The 12,083-nt window shown below is 46.8% G+C and overlaps 1 protein-coding gene across 2 annotated transcripts in view; it reads left to right on the top strand.

Moving 5' to 3' along the window:
• The window catches only part of RNF123 (ring finger protein 123), a 116,201-nt gene that overhangs the window by 70,776 nt on the left and 33,342 nt on the right, over positions 1-12,083 (top strand). For both annotated transcript variants that reach the window (XM_069095703.1, XM_069095704.1), the window contains exons 27-31: positions 389-566; positions 5,048-5,122; positions 6,210-6,297; positions 7,370-7,457; positions 8,080-8,164. In XM_069095703.1, the coding sequence (XP_068951804.1) occupies positions 389-566; positions 5,048-5,122; positions 6,210-6,297; positions 7,370-7,457; positions 8,080-8,164 (514 nt within the window). The remainder of the gene's footprint in view (positions 1-388; positions 567-5,047; positions 5,123-6,209; positions 6,298-7,369; positions 7,458-8,079; positions 8,165-12,083) is intronic.

The following is a 12,083-nucleotide window of genomic DNA, read 5'->3' as shown; positions in this document are numbered from 1 at the left end:
TGTGGGTTGTTAGATGCTGATTAAATATTACAAAGAAGAGATATCCTTAGCAGCTTTTTGGGTATTTTTGGAGTAGGCAAAGTTTGGAAACCTCTTTGTTGCTTGGGTATAGATATTATTCCAACCCTATAGTCATCCTCCCATGGTTCCTATGTGGCATTTGAGGAAAGGCGAAAACCCAGGTATCCCCTTTCTTCAAGCTAGTGTCTTGGGGTGTTAGGTTTTCTCACTGAATCTCTGGATATTCAGACTACAACAAGCTCAAGGGGCCACGTGCCCCCTCTCCCTGTCTCAGTGCTCAGAAGCAACTCTGTTAGGCATTGGCCTTTGGGACATGATGGGCCTGGGTCCATCGGTACTTCTCTCTTTTCTTCTTTCGTCCTCTCAGGAGAAGATGCAAGACATTTACTGGCTTCTCCGGGTTTGTACCCGCACCATAGAGCATGGGGACCGCACGGGCTCCCTCTTTGCTTTTATGCCGGAGTTCTACCTAAGTGTCGCCATGAACAGCTACAGCGCCCTTAAAAATTACTTCAGCCCTGTCAATAGCATGGAGGAGCTGCCAGGTGAGTGAAGCCTAGGTTTGGCATAGGAGAAGGGAGATCCTTCACTAGAGGTTGGGAAAAATCTCTTCCCATAGCCATTTGCCTGTTCTTCTGTTTAGTACTCAGTAAAATAGAACACAGTTCCACCCTGTAGAGGCTCCCATCTAACAAGGGAGGCACAGCCTCTGTCTCTTGGAAATGCCTGCTCCAGGAGGACACTGCTCTGCCCTTGTGAGCTCTCAGTCTTAGGTAGGAGATGGAGTATGCACAGGAACAAAGCTCTCAAACCCTCCCAGTGGCAGGCAAATGAGCAGAATGCAAACTGGGCCTTTCCCTAGGGAAGGCCTCTTGCAACCAAACTAACATCTGCAGCAGCAGGGCTGATTCCAAACAATATTCCTTCACATTTCCAGTTTCCTGAGAGTAGCCAGTGAGGCTGAAGCCTTGGGGATAATAGAAATTCGGAAGTGGGGACAAGACCCTTCCCAGGACAGGAGTGTGTTAGCTCCTGAGCCTCCTGTTGGAGAGTCACCAAGATTGGTTCTGTTTCCCCAACCTAGAGCACTGGGGTTGTCAGATAACAGTTTGAAAAGACTCCAGGTCATTGTGCTTCTGTAACCTCCCAGAGGGGAGGCTGAGGTCAATTGTCACTGCTCACCGTGTTGCCTCTTCCATGCTGGGATGTGGTTATAGGTCAGCAGTCTCCTAGAGTTGAGAAGGTCAAGGACTGAGTAGAAAGGAAAGGTATGGGATGCATTGGAAAGCAACTGGGCCCTATTCCTTGAGGGTACACTGGCAGTTTGATTTATAGCTGGCTTAGTGGGGAGGGGAATGTTTCTCCTTACAAAACAAGTCAGCAAGATGTAACCCAGCAAAGGCTGGCTTTGGGTCCCATTTGGGAGACAGAAGTAAGGACATAAATACAGATTGGAATGATATAACACATTGGAAAATATCCAGGGGGATGGGAAAGCATGAAAGAGGGGGACAGCTGATTTATGACTTTAGCAGTGATTAAAGTTGTGCTTGTTTGGGGGCAGGGTGGAGAGCTGTTAGTTTGGATTATAAACAATCTGTGGACACAGGTTTCTCAGCTGAGATCTTGAAACGTGTTGGTACAGACTCACTTTCAGAGGGTGTCAGGTTTTACACAGGTAGGCATTTTAGGCTTGCTTCTCCAAGGTCACTGAGCCTCTTAAAAAGAGAAGAGCAGTTATCCCTGGAAGACCACAGCCTAGGACATCCTTGTCAAGGCTGCTTGGATAGGGAGATATGGTGGCCCATGCCCAGATTTGAGGAGAAAGGGAGAGGGCACCGGTGGCCTGGCAGCATTGAGACTTCAAAGGGAGACAGAGAGCTTGTATAAAATTTTTGATTCTCCAAGAAATCCTTAGGGGGAAGGGAAGCTACATGTTGAGAATTGTAACCAGATCCCTTTACTTACCCATCTCAAATCAGAGGGGTCACAGCATCATGGAAGGGCAGGACGCACTAGCTGCTTGTGACAGAACCTGAGATAGTCCTGTGATTGCCCCCAGTAGTCTGCTTGTCTCATTCTCCTGGCATTCATACTGCCTTGGCACAAGCCACTTTTACATGACTTTCCCCTACTTGGCCTATTTAGGTTCGATTTCTGGGTAGTTTTCCTCTCATTGCTCTCAGCCCCTCTAATCTGTCCTTTCAGGGATCCCACCATTGGGTGAAACTGGTGTTCTCCCCTGGTTCCATGCAGGGATTGCCACACTCTGCCCCATCTTAATCTTTGTTGGGGCTTCTAACCATTTCTGGGTTGGGGGAGATGGGCTGGTGTGATTGGAAATGAGAAGGTCTAGAGAGAAACATTCAAAAGATTATCTTCAGATTGGTGATAATTAATTATCTTTGAACCTGATTTATTGAACCTGAGCCAGGCTGCATTGTCTGTAGGCATATGTAAAGGACATGGAAATATTTTGTGTAATGATATTTCTTGCCTCTTGTGTGAGTTACACCTGCCTGGGGCCTTGGTCCTCCTTGGAAAAGGCAGACAACACTGATCTAGTCCCTTAGGTTCCTTCTTCAAGCCCTAGTCATTGGTGTACAGGGTTCTTTGAAGAGCTAGAAGTGTGTGCATGCATGTAGTCAGAGAATACTGGCTTGGTTCAGCCTGCTGCTGCTGTAGTCTTTTATCTTGTATGGGGGAAATCCCTGAATTTCTTGAGGTTAGGTCTTGGCCTCAGAGGACATCTAAGAGAGTAGGTCTTCTTGAAAATCAAAGGAAGAGAGCACCACAGAAAAGCAGCTTTGCCCCATATCCACTGTCTGCCCATCCATTCTCTTCCCCTTTCTTCTTACCCACACCTCACGTTGTTTCTTTGTCCTGAAATGTGCCATAATCTTTTGGGAAGGCAGGTCCGTTTTCATATGTTTGAGAGTTTGACCAGCATAAAGGCCCAAACACCATTTCCAAACTTTGAAGAGAAAGCACATCTGGTTCTTATCTGTCCCATCAAAGGGCAGAGATGACTTATATAATAGAAAGAACTCCAGACTCAGTAGGATTTAGGAGACCTGGATTTTAGTGACTAAGTCTCAGTGTCCACCATAAAATGAGAAAGTTGGATTGGATGATCCCTGGGGTCTTTCAGAGCTCAGACACTGGCACACATAATACACATGCAGATGTTTTCTTTTTTTTCCTTTGTTGAACTTTTTTTTTTTGCCTTTTTGGAGGGCAGTTGGGGTTAAGTAACTTGCCCAAGGTTACACGGCTAGTGTTTTTGTGTGGGTGTTAAGCATCTGAGGCCGGAACCGAACTCAGGTCCTCCTGACTCCGGGGCCAGTGCTTTACTCACTGCACCACCTAGCCGCCCCCATTGAATTTTTTTAATGAGCAAAAAAGTATTTTCCCTCCTTCCTACCTCCCCCCAACAGAAAAAGGAATTTTTTGGTAACAGATATGCATTGTTAAGCAAAACAAATTCCTGCACTGGCCTTGTCCAAAAGACCTAAGTCTCATTCTCTACCCTGAGGCTGCTATCACCTCACTGGTCCCTCTTCAGTTGTGGTTGGTCATCACATTGATTAGAGTTCTTAAGCCTTGCAAAGTTGTTTGTTTTTACAATGTTATTATTGTATAGATTGTTCTCTTGATTCTGTTCACTTCATTCAGCATGGGTTCATACAAGTCTTCCCAGGTTTTTCAGGTCTATTTTCCAATCATTGTCTGGTCCAGAAGAGAAATATTCTTCCCTTTGGTCCAAGAATCACATGATTTAGAACTGAAAAAGGTCTCAGCCATCATCTGGTCTGACCCCATCATTTTACAAATGCAGAAACAGGCCTACAGAGGTAGGACTTACCCAAGGTCACACAGACAGACTGCTTACTTGATTACCACTATATTCAAACCCTAACGTTCTTACTCCAAATCCAATACTCTTTCCCTATTGAGCCCTTCACTCGATAGGGATAGGAATGCACCTAAGCCTGATGTGGGAATGTTGCTAAACCCTGGGGTAGAAGTGCCTAGCACACAAGGAAAGTCAATAGGATGTGCTCTTAGATGTGGGCAGGGCTTCATCATGCTGCTACTCTTGGCCTATGGTTCCCTTCCTATTCCTTTGGCTTAACCCAGTGCTGAGGTTGAGGGGGGAGGGAAATATGTTGCAATTAAAGAAAAAATTCCTAGGCGTTACCAGATCCTTTGAATGACAACCAATGCTAAAATGATCCTTTTTTTTTTTTTAAATGCAGCTGGTTAGGTCTGTCATTGGATTTTCTCTCTCTATAGAGACTCTGGAATAGAAGAGATGATCCAGTGGCAAATACATAAATTTCCCTGATGTTCTGTACAGAGCTTTGCCTGTCTTTGACTCAAGGACCCAGCTACCTTTTGCTTCCTCCTTTTTTGTAACAAATGGCCTTGAGCAAAGGAAGGGCCTATCACACTGGCATTAAATGTGAAAAGCCCTGACAGGCACATGCTTGTAGGAGTAGGACCCCTACTCCCCGGTCTGTATGAGTATTCTGTTTGTCTGGACTCTTAGTCTTAGCTTTAATAGTGATGATGCTTTAGGAGGGTCCTATTGGATGTTTCTGTGTTCATCTGTATCAGGTATCTTTTGCTTGGTTATAACTACTTGGGGTTTTCCTTTTCTCTGTGTTAAAATTCCTAGGGTTCCCTAAGCCCCTTGTGTATTGGGCACATACATGGAAGAGAAGGTGAGGAGTCTGTTAATTAGCCAGACCATAGCTAGGGGCTCTGGAGGTGTGGCCCAGAGAGGGAAGAAATCTTTCCTATAGAGCAAAAAGAGTCAGAGAAGTACATAGGAGATGATGCGTTTCTCTCTGCAGAGGCGTTTGAAGATTCTAGCTGTGGAAGGGGAAGACTTTGTTTCCCCTTCATAGTAAGTGAAAGCCTCTTTGGAGCCACTTTGTCTTGATCTAGAGCTAGATTCTCACCACAAGCACAAAATCTCCAGGGTCCTGGGGCTGAATCCTGAGACATTTTCCCTCCACAGGTTACGAGGAGACACTGACCCGCCTTGCTGCGATTCTAGCCAAACACTTTGCAGACACAAGAATTGTGGGCACAGGTGAGGTGGTTTTCTCACTTCTTAGAGCACTATACTGGGTGTGGGCCAAGTGAGGATATTTGCTCGAAGGATCCTGAACTTAGCAAGAGCCAGGAAAACTAGCAACTCTTGAAGGCTTGATTTCCTACTTATTTTAATCTTTCAATTCAATTTGACAAGCATTTATTAAGTGCCTACTATATGCAAGGTACTAAGAATATGAAGACAAACAAAACAAAACAGTGTCTTTCCTTAAGGAGCTTTCATGATGGGTACAACATGCACAGGGATAACTTAATTTCAAGTGGGAAAGGGGATGAATGACTAGAGGTGGGAGGAGGAGGGGTGGTTGAATGGTCAGGGATGGTTCCCTTAGAAAGTTGCAACCCATATTCCCAGCAGAGAGGAAAGCTAATGAAAATGCCTGTAGGTAGATTGTGGTATTTCAGGTTTGAGGAATAACTTGCTTTAGCCAGAACCTAGACTAGATAAAGAAGAGTAATGTGAAATAAGGCTAAAGAAGTAGATGGAAGCCAGAATCATGTCAGGGTGAGGGGTTTGTATTTTATGTTAAAAGCAATAGGAGGCTTTGAAGGTCTTTGAACAGGGGAGCACATAGCCAGATCTCCCTCTTGCCTTGTCCCAGGAAATATAACCAAGCTCTGTCAAATGTCAGGTGGCTGAAGCAGGCTCAGGGTGTGGTTGCTGTTTGTGCTGTCTGACTCTGGACTCTCAGACAGAGGGAGTCAAGCGTGTAGGAAGGACTGGCCTCCTAATCCGTCCCATCCTATAGAATGGCCTGCCTGATGAACCCTGTACTTAGTGTCTAGGACTCGGACTGTGGCTGTTCATTTTCCCAGAAAAGGACCTACAATTTGGGATCCCCAGGTTTAACTCTTAACCCACAAAAGCACCATGCTCTTGAATGAATGGGGTTTGGCCTAGTAAACCAGAGGAGTAGCTTTTTGTCTCCTAGCCTAGTGACGTTGAGAAAACCCATCCTTGGCCTTTTTGCCTTCAAAGAGGCCTTGAGCCACTTGTTCGATGATGACCCTTTCCAGTCCCCATCTCCCTTTCTGGGTCCTCAGACATTTCTGTCACCACTCAGACATCCGAGATTCACTGATGCAAGCGCTGGCCAGCTATGTCTGTTATCCCCACTCATTGCGTGCTGTGGAGAGGATACCTGAGGAACAGTGAGTTCTGGAGCCTTGCTCCCAATTGTTTGGGACCCTGTGCTAGCAGTGGTAGGAATAAAACTTGTGGGTGGGAAAGCGGGGAGTTGGTGGGGACAAGTGGGGACAAAAGGGGAAAAAGAAAAGCTTACTGCTGCTGGAGGGATATGGGGGGAGGGTGGGAATGAGCTCTGTGGCTCGAGATGATGTGAGGTATTCCTGCCTTGCCTCTATATAGCAACAAGGCAAGGAAGTTGAGCTTTATTCCTTTAGTTGCTGGTGCAGTAGATGAAGCCGGGCTTGGAGTCAGGAAGACCTGCATTCAAATGTGACCTCAGACACGTATTAGTTGTGTGACCCTGGACAAGTCACTTAACCCTGTTTACCTTAGTTCCTCATCTATAAAATGAACTGGAGAAGGAAATGGCAAACCACTCCAGTATCTTTGCCAAGAAAACCCTAAATGGGATTGTGGAGTCAGACATGACTGAAACAGCCCCACCACCACCACTCTGCCCAGTTCCACTTGTGACTTGACATTCTGGTGTCCTCCCTTCCTTGTGTTAGGACAAGAAGGAGCTGCTTCTCTAGGCTCCTCCTGTTCACCTGTGTTCTCAGCCCAATTTAGATGCTAAGGTCCTGACAAACCAGGATAGTTTCCTTCATTACCTCCCATGTCCCTTTTGTCTTTTTATTTTTAAAGTTGCATCAGTATCCTTTGTTTCTTAGTCCACAGCTATTTTTGTGATGTATTCCTTTCTCCCACTCCATTGAACCCTCCCATGTAACAAAGACATCACCTCACCCTAGATTCTTTTTTTTTTTTGCTTTTTGGAGGGGGGAGGGCAGAGCAATTGGGATTAAGTGACTTGCCCAAGGTCACATGGCTATTAAGTGTTAAGTGTCTGAGGCTGGATTTGAACTCAGGTCTTCCTGACTCCAGGGCCGGTGCTCTATTCACTGCACCACCTAGCCCCCCCTACCTCACCCTGGGTTCTTGAAAGATGTGGCACTGTCCTTAGACCTTCATGTTCTTCTAGAAACCTAGGGAACTATCTAGAAGTTACTAACATGTTCCCTCTCCCATTGACAGACGGATCACGATGATGAAGAACCTCCTTGCTCCTTATGAGCAGCGTCCCTGGGCTCAGACGAATTGGATCCTTGTGCGGTTGTGGCGGGTAACAGCTCGGTGGCCCCTCTTGCGATTGCCCTGGTGCAGAGCTCCTTGCTGGGTGCAGAGGATGGGGGAGGTGCCACTCCTGCCTGTGGCTAGTTGTTTGGATTTGCCACTGAGTGTAGGGTTTATACTTGGAAATGTAGGTCATGCTGCCCTCAGGAAAAGTCTGGCTCTTCGAATGTGTTCTCAGTCAGTGTTTTCTAAATTGAGTCAATTTGACATTTGAAAATGTCTCTCTGTGCCCATCAGCACCAAGCTGGGCAGAGTAAGTGAAGCAAGTGGCAGGGGGGACAGAGTATGGGGAGAAGGGAAAGGGATAAGGTATCTGAGTGCAAAGAGAGGGGAACTGGGTCAGGGGCATCAGAGAAGGAGGTAAGATTTGGGGTCTGCAGGAGTAGAGGAGTCATATTGGTAAAAGACCCAGAGGTCTAGAGATATTGCCACAATGCAGGAGCTGAGTGACATGAGTTGGCTTAAAGATTTAGAAGTCCAATGGTGTGGAAACCAGTTGAAGAGAAGAGGTAGGAAGAAAGTAGTGTTGGTGGGCAGGCAAGGTCTGAGTCCTGGATGAGAAGAAAGGAAGACCCAACCTGATCTACCCTCACCTGGTATTTCTTTTTTAGGGCTGCGGATTTGGGTATCGCTACACTCGGCTGCCTCATCTGCTGAAAACCAAGCCCGAGGATGCCAACCTCCCCAGCCTGCAGAGTGAGTACTTGATATTAAGGACCAAGGGCAGGGAAGCTTCCCTTTTCAGCCTAAGGACTAACAGCTGGAGCTTCTGAAGACAGGACTAGAGGGCATGAAAGGAGGGAAGGGGAGGGCAGAGTTCTTGGTCAGGGGGAGGAGGTGGCCCAGGTCCCAGGTTTAGCCAGAGCATCTTGGCCTGGGCCTGAAATTCTCTTGCCAAATGTTTGGCATCATTTTAACTTCCGGTGTGGGGGCTGCTGGGATCTGGCAAGGCAGCCTGGCCTCCTGTCCCTAGGGAGAACTCAGTGCACATGCTTCAGGAATTATCGGGCTGCATGAGCTGGTCAGAGCTTTCCTGTTTCCTCTCTTTGGGCTCTGTGTTGGAAGTGCTTTGCCCTAGGTCACACGGTGCATTAGTGGCAGGGCCAGGACTATAATCCAGCTCTCCTGACCAGAAGGCCTCTGCTTCCTCTGCTACACCACACTGGGCACGTCTCTGATCTGCAAACCTCTTCTGAAGGCCACTGTCCCCTGCAGCCTTCCTGTCGCTCCCTTTAACATCTCAGCTCCGTCCCCCTCCATCCCTCACCACCCCCCTCTGCTTCTATTTTAGGTTCTTCGTCTCTCTCTCTCTCAGTTTCTTTTGGTTTGCCTTTTGTCCTCCGCCTTCTCCGTTAGCCCTCTCTCATACCCTTAGTCAGTGGTTGTCCCAGCCAAGGCCTGGAGTGTTCTTTATTTCTGACCTTGACTTTTCCTGCCTTTGCCTTATTGACTTCCCCTCTCTCCTTCTACCTTTCATCATCCCTTCTTCTACCCTTTTCTCCTCCATTTCAGTGCTTTAGCTCTAACTGAGGGAGTATACTCTTAGTGTATCTGGGTTTTTTCCTTGCCCTCCTTCCCTGGTTCCCCTGGTAGATTCTGTCCTCTGTGCCTCTGGGGGATTCTACCCTTCTGCTGCCCTGTTGAGCTGAGATGTGGAGTCTGTCAAACTTAAGACCTGGTGATACCGAACATGAAGAACAAGTTAAATGATTCAGCTGTACAGTTAGCTAGGATTGATTCTGTCTGCAGCTGGTGTTTCATTCCTTTATACCCTTTATTAACTTGACAGACCTGCTGTGTGTATGGAGCACTGTTCTAGGTGCTGAGGGAGACCAGATTTAGTGAAGACACTGTTCCTGTCTTTATGGAGACTCCAGTCTAAAGGGGATAATAGGGGATAACACAAACACAGATAATTACGTGCAGTATCACTGACAAGTGCATCAAGATGATATAAACAAAATTCTCTGGGAGGCCTAGGTCAGATAGGAAGGAAGGTTATGACTTGTCTAGGAGGATCCTGGCCTATATCTCCACTCCTCCCATGACATCTGGGACCTGTCTCGTGCTACTGTGAGCTCACGGCCTGGAATCAACGTGAGAAAACATAAATCATAAAACCCTAGACCCAAGAGGAACTTCTCAAGTCATGGAAAGCGATCGCTAGCCAAAGCACGATCCCCTTGTACATGTCTTCAGTAGACAGTCACCCCCCCTTCATCAGAAGAGCTCCTTTGGTGGTAGCTTGCCACCTCTCAGGGCGACCCAGTCCATTTTGGGGCAGCTCTCATGGTTAAGAGATTTTCCATTCTATGAAGCTGAAATCTGCCTCCTGGCAACTCCATATATTGGTCCTTGTTCTCCCTGTTGGTGCCTAGAACTACACCTAATCTTCCAGCTCCGGTCTGAGCAGAGAGTAGCTGGGCCTGACTGCAGGACCATCACCCAGTGCTGAGCACCATAGGCTTGCTCTGCTCCACTCTATTAATGTGGTGTATGACTGAAATGTCTCCTTTGGCTGCCACTTCCCACTGCTGACTTAGGGAGCTCTTGGTCTAGTAGATGTCACCAAGTAGATGTGTGCTAGGAAGAGAGAGTGGGATGGTCTAGTGGCAAGGGGGAGGGATGGCAGGCAGACAGCCAGGGTGTTCCCCTGGGAACCTCAAGGCCTCAGGAGCCATTGAGGAAGGCTTCACTACTTGGCCAAACAGGGGAAGATAGATGATGGGTGGGTTTGCCTTGTCTTGTTTTTGGCATGAACCGTTTCTAGTCAAACCTTCCTCATTCTGTACTTGGGCAGTTTATATTTTGAACTCAGGTGCAGAATTGTCTCTATTAAATTTAATCTGAATTTCAACCCACCATTTCAACCTCTTGAGACTTGCTTGAATGTCATTTCTGGCCTAACTCTCTCCTTAAGGTTTGTATCATCTCTAAACTTAACAGTAATGCCATCTATGTCTTTACTCAGGTCACTGGTAACAATGTTGAGTAAAACAGGGCCAAGCACCGAGTACTGTAACCTATGAAACCTTCAGTTAACATTAAGATACAAATTTATTTCTATCTCCATTCTTCTCCTCCTGCAAAACATAACAAAACAAAATCTCAAAAAAAAACCCCCACAAGAACTACCTTTATAATGAATGTACCCTTAAGCTAGTCAAAACCACTTGTGGATTATCTGCAGTTTGGGATTATACTGTGACTCTTGAAATCATACATATAATTTAAATTTGGCTATTTTTAGTATATCTTAAATGCATAAGCTGTACAAAGTTGTTTTGATTCTCTTCATAGTAGTATTCTGGCTAGGTAGGTTAGTGATGTTTTCTCATTTTTCAGTCATGGATGCTAAGGGAGAGGGAAGTTAAATGATTTGTCCCAGGTCATCTAGCACACCAACAGCAGGAATGTATCATGCCTCTCCATCCCTAAGTCCCTCTGCCTGAGCCTTGCTGCCTCCAGTCCGTCCCCAGGGTGCAATGTGAGCTGCATGCTGGGCCAGGAGCCTGCTGCAGGAGCTATTGATTTTCAGTGGGAAGGGTTGGGGAGAGGCTATCTGGTTCCCCCATTGTTGCCACTCAGAACAGAGGGTACCAAGAGCTCTGATTACAGACGTCACCATCAGGGGGTGTGTGACCAGCAGGCCCAGGTGCCATCTTTGTACTCAGCCAGATAGTGGCTGCTTTCCACCACCCTGGCTGCAGGCTAGGTGTCTCTGGGATAGCCAGAGGTAGAAGTCATGGACATCGGGGAGTGTTGAGAAGAGAATGGAGGGCCAGGTTGGCTTGGAATTAGAGTGAGCATGAAACACAGCTCAGGCTCTACTTAGTGGGAATTGCTTTAAGGACAGACGTATCAGCTTTGTAGAATCACAGGTTCTCTCAGAAGTTTAGTGTGAGAATATAGGAAAACTCATCCCCTAACCCTGGTGCCATAACAGGCCTACTCCCAGCCTACTTCTAGTATTAATACTAAAGGACAGGAGAAAAAAAACCCAACTCTGCCATTATAATGGTTAGAAAGGTTAGGGCTGACTTTAGTGTAGTGTGGCCATACAAAGAGAATCCTATTATGACCTTGGAGAATAAGGCCAGCACTTTTATAGTGCTGGACTTTGTAGGGTTAGGCTGCATTAGCCCTTTTATAGCACTGAGAATAGCTCTGGTAGGGCCCTGAAGCTGGAAGCCTGGGATAGCTCCATTCTAGCACTGAGGCTGGAAAATTGGCCTGGCTCTCTTTATAACCCCTTGGGATTATGCAGTTGAAATCACCCCATTCTAAGGATGGGATTGGGTGGGCTGGGAAACCTGGTTACGATCCTGGGACTGGGGACCTTGGGTAGCTTGTTCTAGTCCTGGGGTTGGAGAACTAAAATCTATCAGTTATAACTGGGGGGTTTGGGGTCTGGCAGAGCCTTGATGGATCACGTAGAGTTAGCACTGGGACAGGCCTTTTAAAATGGCAGGACTGAGGAAGTAGAGGATCTGTGAGAGTGCTGAAGAAGGCAGGGCTTCCCTGAGGATGATGAATGAGGTGTGACAGGGCAGGACTGAAGGAGAGTTTTTCAAGGTCAGGAACAGAGCAGAGAAGTTGTGCTGAGGAGATAGTT

This window comes from Petaurus breviceps, unplaced genomic scaffold (genome assembly GCF_028583685.1).
Source record: "Petaurus breviceps papuanus isolate PSGF00001 unplaced genomic scaffold, PetGlider_PUasm1.0 227, whole genome shotgun sequence".
NCBI classification, from domain to species: Eukaryota; Metazoa; Chordata; class Mammalia; order Diprotodontia; family Petauridae; genus Petaurus; species Petaurus breviceps.
Note: the sequence above shows the minus strand (reverse complement) of the source record. Positions and strands in the feature narration are given on the sequence as shown.